The sequence below is a fragment of the Trichomycterus rosablanca genome, chromosome 4 (genome assembly GCF_030014385.1).
Source record: "Trichomycterus rosablanca isolate fTriRos1 chromosome 4, fTriRos1.hap1, whole genome shotgun sequence".
Lineage (NCBI taxonomy): Eukaryota > Metazoa > Chordata > Actinopteri > Siluriformes > Trichomycteridae > Trichomycterus > Trichomycterus rosablanca.
In genome coordinates, this window is record NC_085991.1 from 42,247,620 (window position 1) to 42,264,661 (window position 17,042).

The window sequence follows — 17,042 nt, forward strand, 5'->3', positions numbered from 1 at the left end:
ACACATGAAGAGGTGTGTTTTATTACAATTTCACATTATTTATTTTGAGTGCCAAATCTGACATCAGATTCTCATCAGTAAAACAATTGTATCCTGATTGTTTCCTGATTGCTTATCAAGGTTGTTCTGTTGCATATTGTTTTGAACACATGATGATAAACATACATTCAAACACACACACACACCTTCTACAGTCTGCAGTTTATGCCACCTGTTACAGTAATGGTCTCTCCAGTGATGTAGGAGGCATCATCTGAACACAGGAAAGTAATCACTCCTCCAATGTCTTCAGGTTTCCCCAGCCTATGAGCAGAGGTTACAATTCAAAGCTACCTTTTATATGCATTAATATTTATATGATTTTACACGTTGTCTTTAACATTTTAAGGTGAAGGGCTGATGCTTTCAAACTAGAATGTTTTACAAATTTAGTGCAACTTAATGCAATGTAATGCATCTTGTCTTAGAAAGCAACTTTAATATTGTCAATAATAACCTATTACCTAGCAACTGACAACTGACAGTATTTGTCAAGACATCAAGTGGTAATCTAAGAAAAAATCCTGTTATTAAGCAATGTCAAGATCAAGGCTGTGTTACAAACCATTAATACTGACATACCTATTAGTACATAGTATGTGGTTTAGGAAAAATCACAAACGACAACAGTGGGGCAAGAACTAAAAAGAATTGATTTAAAAAGCTTATGGCAGATATAAAATACTGAAAACTTGTGTATGGACGGTTTTGTATACAAGCAGCATCAGTATTTTTTTTCCATTTCATTTTCATCAACCACTTTTAGTGCAACAGGTCAGGAAACACTTAGCGCAAGGCAGTTATACACTGGACAGGGAGCCGATCTTCGGCAAGGCTGTGGCCATCTCCCTGTCGTTTCTGTGTAGATGCCTGGCCAGCCGATAGTACAGCTGAGATTCTATTAGATATGATTTATACTACAGTTAGGGTGATTAGTAGGGATGTAATGATACACTCTACCCACGATGCGATCAGATTTGCAATACTGGGTTTACAATATGATTTTTTTTTTCCTTTTATTATTTCTCTTTAAAATAAAATATTGTATTTGTGCTTATCTTTTATTTATCTAAATAATGAATGTCCTTTTATTTCTGAGGTAATGCTGGTTTCACTTTTTGTGTGAAAAGAATAAATAGCGCCAGTGCCCTCTGCTGTTTAAAGTGAATAATGATTCATCTTAAGTGAATAACCGATTAAAATCATGGCACATGTGCATCGATTTTTAACTGTCTTGTGGTGCATCGTTACATCCCTAGTGATTAGGTCAGCTATTTAGTCATGATTTAGATTTAATTCGCTATTTTAAACAAAACTAAGTATAATGCTAGGTATATATCTCAGCCCAACACTATATTAATGTTTTAAAAGGCCATTGGTCAGGTATTTATGTTCTTTTGATCATATAAAGTATCTCTGCAGCAGATATAAGCATGCAAATGATTTTATGTAATTTAATGAAGTATTAAAGAGGTGGCGACCTACAAATTAAAATGCATTTGTAATTACTGTATTTTACCTTTTAAGGCTCAGCATCTTCATAAACTCTGCTGTTGCATCTTCATTATGCCACAGCTGCAACAAAACAAGTTCAGGCACATTTAAATGCAAAGGAAATGACACCCATGAGCAAAAGTATTTTGACATATTACAATGAGCTTGTTGGACACCCCATTCCAAAACCATGGTCGTTAATAAGGTGGCACCACTTTTTTTAGGGCAGTTACAGCCTTTCCTCTTTTGGGAAGGCTTTTTGCAAGATTTTGGAGTGTGCTTGGGAGAATTTGTGTGAGGTCCATATTAAAGGCAACCATATTAAACAAGAACACATGGTTTTCAACAGGGTTAAGGTCAGGGGTCTGTATAGTTTCTCTACATTGAACTTGGTTAAATCATGTCTTTATTTGCCTTGCTTTGTGCACAGGAGAACAGTCATACTGCAGGAAAGGGATAGAGCCTTTCCCAAACTGTTGCCAAATATTTGGAGGCATATAATTTAGTTCACATGATTGATTTTTTGATTCTCATATGAATGGATGTGTTCAAAATATCTGAAATTAATAATTAGATGTGTCCTAATTCCATATAGTCTATGTGACAGAATAATAAAGAAATAAAGGATACAGGATTCTAAATGCTCCTTCCAATTACTGTATGATACTGAATAAGTATCAATAAACGATTCCTTAACAAAAATGAAATACTTTTTTGTACTTTTTGACTGCACATGAATTTCTTTTACATTATGTTCAATATCCTTACAGTAACTGTCAAATAATTCAACAAATTACAGTGTTTAATGAACAATTTTTAAAACCTATTATTATAAACACTTGCCACAGTTACACAGTAATTATGATTAATAAACTGGTGTTTAACATTTCTCACGAAAGCTTTCACCACTGTCTTTACTATGAACACGCTTGACTAATAAAAGCTTCTACTGTTAATTACTGTTTGTACGGAACAAGTAGAAAATGGAAACGCATATTTCTGGGGTTTTTTTTCTCAATTTTGGTTAAAAGTTCTCAAATTTCTGTGTATTTCGTGCAGTAAAAAAAAATCTCGAAGGTGTATAAAATGTATAAACATTTCTTACAGCTGAACTGAAGCGTGTCTTGATGATACCCGGAGCCACACAGTTGACCCGGATGTTACTGTGTGCAAGTTCAGGAGCAAGTGCTTTTGTTAGACCCAGAAGAGCTGTCTTACTCACACTGTATGGACCGAGACCCTACACACATTCAACAGTAACAGTAACACAATATCAGCCAAAATGTGCAGTTTAAGACACGATTTGCAAGACATTTCAGCTTACACTTAAATATTATACACCGATCAGCCATAACATTAAAACCACCTCCTTGTTTCTACACTCACTGTCCATTTTGTCAGCTCCACTTACCATATAAAAGCACTTTGTAGTTCTACAATTACTGACTGTAGTCCATCTGTTTCTCTAAATACTTTTTTAGCCTGCTTTCACCCTGTTCTTCAATGGTCAGGACCCCCACAGAACAGGTATTATTTGGGTGTTGGATCATTCTCAGCACTGCAGTGACACTGACATGGTGGTGGTGTGTTAGTGTGTGTTGTGCTGGTATGAGTGGATCAGACACAGCAGCGCTGCTGGAGTTTTTAAATACCGTGTCCACTCACTGTCCACTCTATTAGACACTCCTACCCAGTTGGTCCACCTTGTAGATGTAAAGTCAGAGAAGATCGCTCATCTATTGCTGCTGTTTGAGTTGGTCATCTTCTAGACCTTCATCAGAAGTCATAGAACGCTGCCCACGGGGCGCTGTTGGCTGGATATTTTTGGTGGACTATCCTCAGTCCAGTAGTGACACTATATTGACAAAAGTTTCTAAAATTGAATGCCTAGCAAGTTCATGGGCAGGTGTCCAAACACTTTTGGCCATATAGTGTACATTAATCACTTCCTTTGTGTGGATACATTACTTGCTATAAATGTCCAGTAGTATAATATAGTACATATACATGGGGCTTGTACAGCCATGTGTAACTGACAAGAGGTTAAAAGCTTTACATGATTTTACTAATGAAGATCAGTGTTCTTACTGGCATTGGCTGGTACCCTGCTACAGATGACACAAAAACCACCGAGCCACCTCTGAAAAGAGGAACACAGATCAATGTCAGGATATAGGAAAGACTTCTCAAACAGCACTTGACTCTTGAAGTGTATTTTGGATTTCTTACCCTCTTTTCTCCATATGAGGCACCACTAGTTTGGTTAAAAGAAATGCAGCTTTTACATTCACGTCTAATATCTGAAAAAGAAAAACGGGATTAAAACAAGCAATTAAACAAGGAACAGCAAGTGATTTAATAATAAAACCTGCTTGACATGTGGGCACTTACATTGCTTTAAAAGGGGTCAGAGTATGAGAATTTAGGCTAAAATTGACCTAAAAGGGTGTCTGCTGAGGTACTTTATGCTTCTAATGTGTTTGGTGTTGTTCTACGCTAATCCACTAAGGCTGAGATCCAGGGTTCTAATCTTAGTGGTGCTATCAGCATGTCGGGCATCTACACAGACATGATTGGCTGTGTCTGGAATTGGGGGGCAAACTGCCAAGCTATTTAAAGGGGCTCTTGTCGTTGCAGTAGTAGCAGTGGGCAGTAGTTGCAGTGTTCTTTAGAAACATGATTAAAACCAGGAGGATAACAGCAAATAAATACTGTATGTGTGCAAGTTGCCACTGTTGGGTCCCTGAGCAAAGTGCCTAAACCTCAATTGCTTAAACAGTACTGTAAGTTGCCTCGGATAAAAGAATCTGCTAAATGCTGCAAATGTATATGTAATGTTAATGCAATCTAGTCATTTCCATTTCCAATTGTGAATGCGCTGTTGCTTTCACAATCCACAATCAAGGAGAGCTGGATCACCACACCCCCCTCTGACACGTGTCCAATCTACGGCCAGTTCCAATCACCTGCCAGTGCTGGATTCCCACACAGAGCTGCATCAAGTACAGAGAGCCATGCTAAGCTCCATGTGACTCTGCACTCACTAGCGCAGGCGCCCAGACCAGTCCGGGAGGTCGCAAACTGCAGTGGCTACAGAAAGAAACCCCATCCAACCTTCCCTCCCTCAAAAATGGCCAATTGTGTTTGTGTGGACACCCAGCCAGGCCGGTGGCTCTGTTGGGATTCAAACTCGCATGTTGTGACAGCATGTTAGGAATGATGCTCCACCTAGGAATTACATAATGTGCATTAGTATATCTATAAAATGTATGAACGTTAAGACTTTGACAGTTACCTTGGTCCAGACCTCATCTGTGGAATCTAAAATGTTTCCAAAGAAAGGGTTCACAGCTGCGTTAGAGACCAGTATGTCAATCCCACCACACTGCTCCAGAGTCTGAGGAAAAATCCAAATGGTTGGTCTCTTCTTCAAAATTACAAAGAACAGTACTGTTTTAGAAGAAATGCATTAAGCTTACCATGTTGATGAGTTTGTTCCTGTCCTCTTCGTTGCCCACATTACAGGTGGTTCCAGTCACCTGGATGTTTTCACTCTGTAAGAGCGCCACAGCTTTGTCCACATTGTCTTTTCGACGGCTGCTCACAACAACATGAGCTCCACTTTTCCCCAGTGCCTGTGCAGCAGCCAAGCCAATCCTAAAAATTAGGTTGCACTGTTATTTAGAGGACAGTACTGTAGTGCAGCTGGCAGAGTGGGTGTTGCACAGCAAGATGGTTCTGGAGGACTTGAATTTGTCCTCACCTTTGGTCACTGTCTGTAAGGGTCTGTCTGCATGTTCTTTTAATGTTCACATAGGTTTCCTCCTGGTACTCTGGTTTTCTTCCCACTTCACAAAAACATCTCATTTAAATTACTCCTTAGTGTGAGTAAGCAAGTAATGTATTAGTAGTTGCACTGTTGTGTACTAAGAAAATTAGATAAACCGAATAAGTCTAATGGCCATATCAAGACAAAAACTGTCCCAACAACTTTACATTTGTTTAAAAATTGCCAAAATTATCCAAGGGATTCCTATAACTACTGATATTACGTGCGACCTTTGCTGGCTAGTTGAAAGCAGTGCATGATTCTCCATATGCAATACTGCTATCTGTGCGAATACACCAATCAGTCATAACATTAAAACTACCTCCTTGTTTCTACACTCACTGTCCATCCTATCAGCTCCACTTACCATATAGGAGCACTTTGTAGTTCTACAATTACTGACTGTAGTCCATCTGTTTCTCTACATGCTTTGTTAGCCCTCTTTCATGCTGTTCTTCAATGGTCAGGACTCTCCCAGGACCACCACAGAGTAGGTATTATTTAGGTGCTGGATCACTCTCAGCACTGCAGTGACACTGACATGGTGGTGGTGTGTTAGTGTGTGTCATGCTGGTATGAGTGGATCAGACACAGCAATGCTACTGGGGTTTTTAAACACCTCACTGTCACTGCTGGTCTGGGAATAGTCCACCAACCAAAAATATGCAGCCAACAGCGCCCCGTGTTCAGCCTCCTGTGACCACTGATGAAGGTCTAGAACTTGACAAACTCAAACAGCAGCAATAGATGAGCGATCGTCTCTGACTTTACATCTACAAGGTGGACCAACTAGGTAGGAGTGTCTAATAGAGTGGACAGTGAGTGGACAAGGTATTTAAAAACTCCAGCAGCGCTGCTTTGTCTGATCCACTCATACCAGCACAACACACACTAACACCACCACCATGTCAGTGTCACTGCAGTGCTGAGAATGATCCACCACCTAAATAATACCTACTCTGTGGTGGTCCTGTGGGTGAAAGCAGGCTAAAAAGTATGTAGAGAAACAGATGGACTACAGTCAATAGTTGTAGAATTTCAAAGTGCTTCTATGTTGTAAGTAGAACTGATGAAATGGACAGTGAGTGTAGAAACAAGGAGGTGGTTTTAATGTTATGGCTGATCAGTGTAGATCAGACCCCTATCCTGAACGAGGAGGGCCGTACTTCCTCCCACAAGTGTGCAGTAGCCAACTGCTTCTTTTCACCTGCACAGTGCAGGTTCACATAGGGATCAGTATTGCCTACAATGATTTATGCACTGATCTCAATTATTTTTTCAGCAAACAGCCAGCAGAGGCCTTAATAACATTAGTAATGAGGAATCCATTCTGTCCTTCCACCCTCAGACACTAATCATGTCTGTGTAGGCTGATAGCAGAGCTAAGATTCAAATTCGAGATCTCAAGACCTCAGCATATTTTACCACTGTGCCACTGAAGCACCCAGTATTTGTTTGTTTTTATGATGTGGTTTACCTGATCAGTTTGGTTCCAGCATCATCCAAAAACATCTGGAAAATGCGCTAAACTAGCCACCCCACACTCACCTATTTACTCCTTTACGCAATTGCACCAAGAGCAGGTTAAAGCAATTCACCTTCTGCATGTTTTAAGTATGTGGGAGAAAATCTAAGTACCCAGGTAAACATGGGGAGAATATGTATACAAGGATACAGCAAATAACACCCTGAAGCTGTGCAGCACCCCCATCAGCAGCAGTAGTAGTGACATTATCTGTGCATGCAGTATTGCAACCATACCCGTCTGTGGAGGCAGTAACTATGGCAACTTTTCCAGCAAGACTGCAGTGTGACCTCATTCTTCCACCAGCAACAGGATTGGTCAGAAGAAACTTGGTCACAGTCCTAAACATTTGCTACAAATAATAACAGAGAAGCAAATGTTATAATGCAGCATCACAATAATACATTTTAGGTATTTGGACACCTGACCATTAGCTTGTTGGACAAGTCATTTTAAAATCAAATGGATTCAAGTGTTAAAGGTGTGTTGCAACTGTGGTAAAAAAATATTATTATATTATATTATTATTATTATTATTATTATATTATATTATTATATTATTATATTCCTATGAACACCCCTGGGAGTACTGACCAGAAGTTCTAAACTTATGGCACTGCAGCAAACTTGCCTGGCTGTGGGAGAAAGCCCAAATTTTATCCCGAGGCCTTGCAATCTCATTGAGATAATAAGAATGTCCTTATGAAGGCTAGGACAAATGCGTCAGTGGCCACCGTAAGAAGACTTAACAAACAAGGACAATGCACACCACTCTTGACCAAGAGTACAAAAAGGGTTTACTGGAATACAGCAGAAGGAATTTGGATCATTCTGGGACACTGTTAGTGATGGATGGAGTGATAAATCAAAACTAGATCTGTTTGGCCATATGGGTCAGTAGTTTGTCTGGTGCAAAAAGGTAAACAAAACAATTTAATACCCACAGCCACAGTAAATATTACCAAATGGACCAAACACAGGTTGCCAGATTGCAGATGTGGGCTAACTTCGATGCCTTCGTCACCTTTTGAATACCACCTTAAGACAGCCTGCACATCTGGCAACTTCCAATATTTACACAGAAATATGTGTTTTGGAATTACATAATCTTTTATGCTAATATATTTTATTTAACGTTACATTTTACTGAGTAATAAAACTGCATTATAAGCAATCTTTTTGGGGTGCATTTACAGTGTAGTATTGGTAAAGTAAACAAAACAATTTAATACCCACAGCCACAGTAAGTATTACCAAATGCACCAAACACGGGTTGCCAGATTGCAGATGTGGACTAACTTCGATGCCTTCGTCACCTTTAAAATCCTACCATAAGCCAGCCTGCACATCTGGCAAGTTCCAATAGTTAAACAAATAAATATGTATTTCGGAATTACATAAAATTGTAATTTGTTAATATATTTTATTTAACGTTACATTTTATTGAGTAATATAATTGCATTATAAGCAATCTTTTTGGGGTGCATTTACAGTGTAGTATTGGTAAAGTGAACAAAACAATTTAATACCCACAGCCACAGTAAGTATTACCAAATGCACCAAACACGGGTTGCCAGATTGCAGATGTGGGATATCTTCGATGCCCTTTGAATCCCACCATAAGACAGCCTGCACACCTGGCAACTTCCAATATTTAAATAAAAATATGTATTTTGGAATTACATGAATTTCATTTTAATATAGTTTATTTAACGTTACATTTTATTGACTAATATAATTGCTTTATAAATGTTAAACAGTTTACTGATTGCGTAAATGTTATTTATTTTCACTATGCAAAGCGTTTAAGAGTGAACATTTACTGCAGTTGAACTTGGGCAGAGTTTTACAGAGATTGGTGAGTAATAAATTATCTGGGTGAAAGGTCAGCAATATAGCTGTTGATGTATCGCTGTAGCTCTTATTGTACTGTAATAACACACAACCCAGCGTGCATAGTTTAAATCAAACATATTTCTGCACTCAGGTTGGATTAATACTAATGTCGTCAATAACAGTAATGCAGTAAAGCTTTAAACCGAAACAGTTGTCTTTAATGCGTTGTATTACACTTTATATTAATACATTCATATTACACATGCATGGTAAGTTAATGATTTGTAAATGATTCTGTCACCTGTCTGTCATAATACACAAGAGCTAAATCTATTAACTTTACCTCAGTAGCAGAAGGGACAAGCTTTCTGAACTATGTCGTTTGAGGTGGTTAACCGAGTAGGATGGGTGTTCCAAATATGCTAGTGTTTTACTATAGTGCACTAAAAAAGTATGGACGTTTAATCATAACCAACATAGTGCCCTTACTAAAGGGGGCATAAATACATTTGAAATGCGATCGGTTTCCAGACACTGCAGCTGATTGGCTAAGCCTCAGTTTGGCCTGTTCTTATTGGTTTCTTCTGCAGCAGTTGTAATCAGAGCCGTTGTAATATGAAGGGACCACTGTGTTGCCAGGTCTGTAATTTTGTAAGCTGAAATACCACTGACGATATTCAATTGTAGCCATTTTACACGTTACATAACTTATATTTATAACTTTTGCAGTCTAGTATTATCTTAAAACGGTAACAGTAAAATGTATAATTATTGATTTATTTTGGTAACATAACGTAAATAATAACACAAAAGTAAAAAGAGACCACGCATGATCTGATACTGCTTTATGATCGCTAAATTTTACTAAGTCTATTTTTCAGAATGAATGTGAGATGCTTTACATTACATAAAAGTACATTACAGTACATTAAAAACTATTATTTAAATTTAATACATAAACCATTAAAATGACTGGCCAAAAACACATTTAAATTTAACAACACTTTAGACAGCTTCTTTTTATAGGCAAAATAAGGCAAAATAAAAATATGTTATATTTTATAAAGGATCCACTATTTCATTAGACACTTTTTGTCTTCCTAATGTGATTTGGAAATGTAAATGAAATGTAAATGTAAATTTGCAGTATTATAAGCAAGCTGCTGCTCTCTGTTGCTGTGGTGCTAGGCAACGATTGAGAAGTTGTTTGACCAATAGTTGCGTGTAGAGCGGTTCATGTTTGACCAATCATGTGTGCGGAAAGGCGGGACTTTCGCCAGAAGGTTAAAGCAATATATTTATTTATTTATTTATTAGGATTTTAATGTCATGTTTTACACTTTGGTTACATTCATGACAGAAACGGTAGTTACTCATTACACAAGATTAATCAGTTCACAAGTTTAATGTCAAACACAGTCACAGACAACTTTCTATCTCTAATTCACCTCACTTGCATGTCTTTGGACTGTTGGAGCAAACCGGAGCACCCGGAGGAAACCCACGCAGACACGGGGAGAACATGCAAACTCCACACAGAAAGGACCCAAACCACCTCACCTGGGTATCAAACCCAGGACCTTCTTGCTGTGAGGCAACAGTGTTACCCACTGACCCACTGTGCCGCCCCCTGAAGCAATGTAAAACTGATACATAATATATAATTACTGTAATTAACAAATGTCAAGATAAAAGCAAGAACCAAATACCAAGAACCAAAAAAGTAAATATGTCCTTTGAGAAGTGGATTATGTCCATACTCATATAGTTTTAGATTTTAGCTTGTTTTACAAAACCTTTCTCTTAACTTTTTCTTTAAATGTTATGGATCCAAACACTTAAGTCCTAATGTTTGCATTCAACTTCAGATTTCTAATGACATTAGTTTATTTATTTATTTTTTTATTTCCCCAGACATGCTGGACGGCAGTTCAAATCTAAACCATGAGGATGTCAATGAGGGTATATTAATATTTAAAGATGGCTAATAAGAACAATAATTTGTGAATTGTTAATTCTCTTGAACATGTATTTAACTGACAAAAGTACAAAGATTTCCACTGTTTTCACTGACCAACACTCATATTTTGTAAACTGCTAGTCAATCAGAACAGTTATAGCCAATTGTGGGAGGGCAATTGTTGCGATGATGGCCAAGGTGACCCGTTCAATGGGTAAATTAAAGCTTAAATAATTAACATCTTAAGTCATCTGTCAGTTTGCCCTCACCAATAACCTTGAACATGGAGAGAGACCAGCTTTACCATTAATCATAAAATAAAGTAAAGCCTTCACACTAACCATTTAATTCAGTCTTCATCAGATTTTATTTTAGGTGCAGCAGATCCAGAATAAAGATTGGCATTGGGGCTGATGTGCAATGAATAAAGAAGTACAATTAAACAATTGGGGAGATACAATAAGTGCAATCAGAATTCACAATTTCAAAATTACAGTTTTGTAAAATTACAATTTGTAATTTACTTGTAACTTATATGATTTTCCCCCCTTTGTAGATACTTGATGTTTACATTTGGTCTGGGTGGCCCTAATTCTTAAGTTGCTAATTTATCCTGATTACTGTGACGACTGAATGGCATTTCCCTTAATGACACGATGGAGTTGCTCTGAACTGATGTAATGGTAGTCATGGTGACGAGATCGCTACACCAGGTTACGTGTGACGCAAGCACGTAAGTGCGAGCCCTCCCGGAACCCATTCAGAATGTATTGCAGCACCTGCAGTTCGAAAAAAAAGAGCCTTAACATGAGAGTCTATGAGAGCAATCCGGGGCGATTTTCAGTCAGACTGAAATCACCCAAAAGGGGCGGTACTGTACGGAACACAACTCGACACTGATTGGACTACAATATTTAAAGGCAAGACAGACTCCAGAACAGTCACAGCTGTGATAGAAAAATTTCTTCCCTTTCGTCCTTTGGTGGTGCGTCGCCTGATCGCCCTAAGGAACGAGCCGCCCCTGGTCAAAAGTATGTGGGTCCCTGACCATACACTTGTTAGACAGACCATTTTAAACCTAGGCAATAATATGGAGTTGTCACCTCGCTTCTCTTTGCAGCTGTAACAGCCTTTACTCTCCTTTTCACAAAATTGTGGTGGGTGCTGGTGGAAATATGTGCTTATTTTGGTAAAATGGTAAGAAGGATTGCATTAAATGTATGTGAGCAAAATGAATGTTAGCTTTAACCTGTTTTGAAGTATGACCCTTGGTGACACTATAACTCCAAGCATGATATAAAGATCACGTTCATATAATTCATTATTTTTCCTAAACATATTGGCCTGGAAGTATATAATCTCATTAATTAGTTACTATTTTATACTGACTTTATTTTATTGTTTGGAATGTCAAGAGGTCAACCAGCAAAACAGTGTTGACCTACATGGTGTTCAACTGCAGCTACAAAATACAGAAGGTAAATAAACTACCATAAACAAATGTTACCTTACAAAAAACAAAGCATCATAGTTTAAAAAAAGAACATCAGCCAGACTTCACTAATGTACCATGTATAATGTTTTTTGATACTAACAGCTAATACTGAACCCATAGTCACTCTGCAGAGAAGTACACTTGTAATTTTTACCACAGCCTGCATAGCAGCTATTCTCACTCTTCTCGGTGGAGTCATTATCACAGGTAAAAAAAAAAAATAAAGAATGAGTTCTCTTGTTTTTTTTAGTTTAGTTTTAGTTGTTAAACAAATTTGTATTCTGTATTTGCTGTTTAACTAAGTAGCTTTTTGAAACCACTAAGGTGGAACATCTTACTCTGTAAAAACATTTGTATTTAAAAGTAAAAATACGGTATATATATTCTTTTACTCAAGACCTTTTAGTAAAGTGCCACTTTTAAGCTTTGCAGTGCATTTCCTATGGAAGTGTAATCTGTGAAGTATTTATTTGGCAAATTAGTGAAATATTAGTTTGGGCCAGTGATAGCTCAGTGGTTAAGGTACTGGACTAGTAAACAGAAGGTTGCCGGTTCAAGCCCCGCCACCACCAAGTTGCTACTGTTGGGTCCCTGAGTAAGGCCCTTAGCCCTCAATTGCTCATTGTGTTCCGCTCACTGTGTAAGTCGCTTTGGATAAAAGCGTCTGCTAAATGCTGAAAATGTAAATATAGAAATCCAGGTAATAAACTGCTAGTTTATTTTACATACTATTATAAATGTTTACAGTGTATGTAAATCTCCTCAAAACTCTTATGTACTGTATATAGGTCACACTTTTTCATGTCAAATAATGTGTGGATTTTTGAAAGCAAATGTATATTTACTGTTTATTACTTTGATAGGTTATAAGTTAATGGAAATGAACAATCAGCTGACAGAAGGTAAAAATATTATACCTGCATTACTTAGACATATATAAGAGTCAGATGATTGACTTTTATTTAAAAATATTTAAAGGTTTTTTTTTATATTCCCTGTTTCAGATGTGACAGGTTTCCAAAAGGAGTTCCCCAGTCTGTCGAGTAAGTATTTTTGCACCGAATGCTGTATTCTCATGCAGCAGTCTAAGTGTAGAAGTCCTACTTCTTTTTTAAGCCTCATGTACAGAATAATACAGTTTTATTTTATCTCTGTTTCAACCAGGAAAAGAAGGCATAGTTCCAGAGGAAGGTAAGAACAGTGTCATTCTAATTTAAAAAGTAATTAAATAGACATACTTAATATCTGTGGAGTTGCTTGTTAAAGTCCAGCATTTTGTCTTTGCTTGTTTGCAGTGTGGAGTTGGATCATTGCAGAGAAAGGTACAGAGTCCAAAAACCTGGGTTGTATATTGCATTACTTTTCAAGGACTGTCTCTCATGGACATTTTACTTTTATTTATTGTTTCCTATGTTACACATAATCCTATTCACTTCCCCTAATTTGACTAAACCATGCTCCATATCTGCACTGCAATCTGGATTTCTCATTAGTGTCATAGTTAAAATAGTAGGGCTCTTGTTCTTTTGTATTTAGTTGTTAATAGTAAAACCTAATAATGATCATTAATGTTAGAGAAAATACAAACTTAAATAACAATTAAACACAAATTAGTACATAATAGCCGCTCAGGTGGAGCAGCGGTAAAAACGCACGCTGGAACCAGAGCTGGGATCTCGATTACATCGTATCAAGTTTCAGCTCTGCCTGCCGGCTGGGCTGAGCAGCCACATGAACAACAATTGCCCTGTTGTTCAGATAGGGGTGGGATATTTAAAAAGCCGGATAGGGTTTCTCTCATAACCAATGCAATTACGACCTCTGCTGGCTGATTGTTGCCGCCTGCACAGAGATGGTAAAAGAGTGCTGTCAGGGTGTGTCTCTCCGTACACAGTGCTGATCTGCATTGCACTCGTCAAAGTGTAGGTGACAAGATGCATACGGCATGCTGCCCATATGTTGGAGGGGGCGTGGATTAGCTTCGTCCTCCTCAATCAGAGCGGAGATCGGCACTGGTGGAGAGGAAGCATGACGCAAGGAATACCCTACACAAGGTGCTAGTCTATTGCAGTGCTTCGGCATTCCCCCTCACTCAGACATAGCCAATCATGTCTGTGTAGATGCCTAGCCGGACCATAGCACCACTAAGTTTCAAACCCAGATCTCAGCAATAGTAGGCTAAAGTGATAAACTGCTGCGCCACCCAAGCAGCTTGTTTTATTGCCTTTTACATAATGTCCCAACTTTTGTGGAAATGTGGTTTAGATTTTTTCATTAACTAAACACATCAATTAAAAGGCCGCTCAGGTAGCACAGCGGTAAAAGCATCCGGCTGGGCTGAGTTGTTCAGATAGGGGTGGGATATTTAAAAAGCTGCATAACCAATGACCTCTCATAACCAATGCAATTATGACCTCTGCTGGCTGATTGATGGCGCCTGCACAGAGATGATAAAAGAGCTAGATGACAGGAATACCCTACAGTGCTTCGGCATTCCCCCTCACTCAGACATAGCCAATCATGTCTGTGTAGATGCCTGGCCAGACCATAGCACCACTGAGTTTCAAACCCAGATCTCTGCCATAGTAGGCTAAAGTGATAAACCTAGTATGTAGTAGTAGTAGTTTGGAGATATTGCATGTTGCTTCCATGTTCTTGATTTTTTTTTGTCGACAGCTGACGTGACTCTTAATCCTGATTCGGCTCACGCTGCCCTCGAAGTAAACAACAATGGCAGGAGTCTCTACACAGCGTCATTCAGCAGTCCCCCCCGGGTCCCAACAGCTGAGACATATCTGATATGTCTCTGTGTTTCATCTAAAAACCTGCTAAACACTAGGGTTTATTTCGAACTTCAGGTGACCCAGTCTGTGCCCTGGACTCTTGGGTTGCGTACAGCATCTTTTAATGCAGATACCACCCCTGATTCAGACCCTGACAGTGGCATCTGGACCATTGCCTCAACAAATGGTAAAATAGTCATCAACGATGGGAAAGCTATTCCGACACCTTACACCACACCAACTAGGCTTGGACTGTACCTGGACTACGAGCAGGGTCAAGTGTCCTTTTATGATGCAGTGGCCAAACTTCATTTACACACCTATCTTTCCAGCTTCAGAGAGAAACTTCTGTTTTATGGAGCCTTTCAGGTTGGAATACAACAGAACCAAAAGTTGCTCATGTTCTTTACCTAATTTTATTTCATTAAGCTTGTTGATTTTGGGAGGAATGTCTATTAATAAACTTTTCTTACAAAAGTGTGTTTAAAGCTATTTATATATATCTCACTATATTAGCACCGCTTTATTCTAGTCGAGGTTGCGGTGGTTCCAATTCCACAGAATCACTGGGCACAATGCAGCAGCACAACCCAACAAGATGCCAGTCCATTATGGGACCTGGGCTGCCAACCCCCTATCCCACCTTCCCCATCCCGATATATCCGGTTACATCTGCATGTAGATGCCAGACTGGTCAATAGCACCGCTGTTTAGCAAAACAAAAAACTTTTTGAGAGGTTAAAACAGAAGATGCTGTAGGTGCATCAAAGGTTATTAAAGTTTAGTAACATAGTTGCGTTATTATTGCATTTGTCAAATAGTTAAACCACTTACACATTGCCATGGTATTACCAATTACATTAAATTACTTTCCGGGGGTGCATAGTGGCTAAGTGGGTAGCACTGTCGCCTCACAGCAAGAAGGTCCTGGGTTCGATCCCTAGGTGGGGCGGTCCGGGTCCTTTCTGTGTGGAGTTTGCATGTGTCCGTGTGGGTTTGCTCCCGGTGCTCCGTTTCTTCCCACAGTCCAAAGACATGCAAGTGAGATGAATTGGAGATACTAAATTGTCCAAGACTGTGTTCAATAACCTTGTGAACTGATAAACCTGGTCATGAATGTAACCAAAGTGACGTTAAAATCCTAATAAACAAACAATAAAAAAACAAATTACTTTGCCAATCCCCACCCTGACCAAACCTTCCACCCAGTGCAGGTGTTAGTTTGCCCCATGCTACCATCTTACTACAAGTGTCCTCTTTTTAAAAAAAAAAACAAAATATGGTCACCCCATGTTTGTATAACACATCATTGGATTACCCAGTAGTTTGAACATGTTGTAATGCAACTTCAGGTCATACAGACTAGCAGTAATAATATTTAATGGTTGAATAATTGTGACAAGTGTCAGATTTTCTCACAAATGCATCCAGACTCGTACAAATGCGTCGCACCTGAGCAGTAGGGGGCGCTGTGGTACACTTTTCAGCATTTACTGGAGCGGTCAAGCCAGCCTCCACTTCCAAATGCTCAATCAAATCAGCCCCCACATTGTTTGTGAAGATGTGCGCATACTAAACATTACGGTAAAGGCAAGGTAGGTTTATTTGTATAGCACCTTTCATACACAGTGGCAATTCAAAGTGTTTTACATAAGGAAAAAAAATTAAAGCATTAAAACATTCCTCAGATCTAGAACCTCAGAAAGACTTCTAAAAGCGTCTGGCGATACTGTTTAAAAAAAATCACGACGTGAACGTGACTATATCAGTATCAGTATAAATATATCAGTGAAAATAATGTACATATATCAGTTAAAATAATATATAAATATATCAGTTAAAAAATGAATACATTAATAAACCCATATCTTCCTGCAAATTGTATTTGGGATATGTGGCGAGACGGTAAGAGGGTAGGTCGACAACGCCACCCCAGGTATTTATACCCAGGGAACAAACACCATTACTTAACCCAAATAGGGCACACAGATTCGTTATACAAGAAAAGAAGGACAGAGACTTGTCTCCAATTAAAACAATGGGTTTTAATTTATTCCATTACTCATTATAAAACAAATTAC

General features: G+C 38.5%; 2 protein-coding genes across 2 annotated transcripts; one reads left to right on the forward strand and one right to left on the reverse strand.

Annotated features, from left to right (window-relative positions):
- dhrs4 (dehydrogenase/reductase (SDR family) member 4) lies at nucleotides 1-9,086 on the reverse strand. The gene is made up of 9 exons (XM_062994329.1): nucleotides 9,067-9,086; nucleotides 7,124-7,239; nucleotides 5,013-5,190; nucleotides 4,829-4,930; nucleotides 3,763-3,833; nucleotides 3,622-3,673; nucleotides 2,639-2,773; nucleotides 1,559-1,614; nucleotides 1-303 (listed from the first exon to the last, which is right to left on the reverse strand). The coding sequence occupies exons 2-9, from the start codon at nucleotides 7,234-7,236 to the stop codon at nucleotides 189-191; spliced, it is 822 nt and encodes a 273-aa protein (XP_062850399.1). The 5' UTR covers nucleotides 7,237-7,239; nucleotides 9,067-9,086; the 3' UTR covers nucleotides 1-188.
- A 237-nt stretch (nucleotides 9,087-9,323) lies between these two features.
- LOC134312407 (E3 ubiquitin-protein ligase TRIM39-like) lies at nucleotides 9,324-15,418 on the forward strand. The gene is made up of 9 exons (XM_062994328.1): nucleotides 9,324-9,362; nucleotides 10,638-10,685; nucleotides 12,099-12,161; nucleotides 12,281-12,385; nucleotides 13,042-13,080; nucleotides 13,183-13,221; nucleotides 13,343-13,369; nucleotides 13,474-13,500; nucleotides 14,855-15,418. The coding sequence occupies exons 2-9, from the start codon at nucleotides 10,640-10,642 to the stop codon at nucleotides 15,373-15,375; spliced, it is 867 nt and encodes a 288-aa protein (XP_062850398.1). The 5' UTR covers nucleotides 9,324-9,362; nucleotides 10,638-10,639; the 3' UTR covers nucleotides 15,376-15,418.
- Nucleotides 15,419-17,042: the final 1,624 nt, after the last annotated feature.

Excerpts from the sequence above, each read along its gene's own strand:
- dhrs4 (XM_062994329.1), bottom strand. The coding sequence starts at position 7,236 with ATGTTTAGGACTGTGACCAAGTTTCTTCTGACCAATCCTGTTGCTGGT. Across the intron at positions 4,931-5,012 it reads GGAACAAACTCATCAACATG|ACTCTGGAGCAGTGTGGTGG; the intron begins GTAAGCTTAATG and ends ATTTTTCCTCAG. Across the intron at positions 3,674-3,762 it reads CCTCATATGGAGAAAAGAGG|AGGTGGCTCGGTGGTTTTTG; the intron begins GTAAGAAATCCA and ends TCCTCTTTTCAG.
- LOC134312407 (XM_062994328.1), top strand. The coding sequence starts at position 10,640 with ATGCTGGACGGCAGTTCAAATCTAAACCATGAGGATGTCAATGAGG. Across the intron at positions 13,081-13,182 it reads GAACAATCAGCTGACAGAAG|ATGTGACAGGTTTCCAAAAG; the intron begins GTAAAAATATTA and ends TCCCTGTTTCAG. Across the intron at positions 13,501-14,854 it reads TTGGATCATTGCAGAGAAAG|CTGACGTGACTCTTAATCCT; the intron begins GTACAGAGTCCA and ends TTTTGTCGACAG.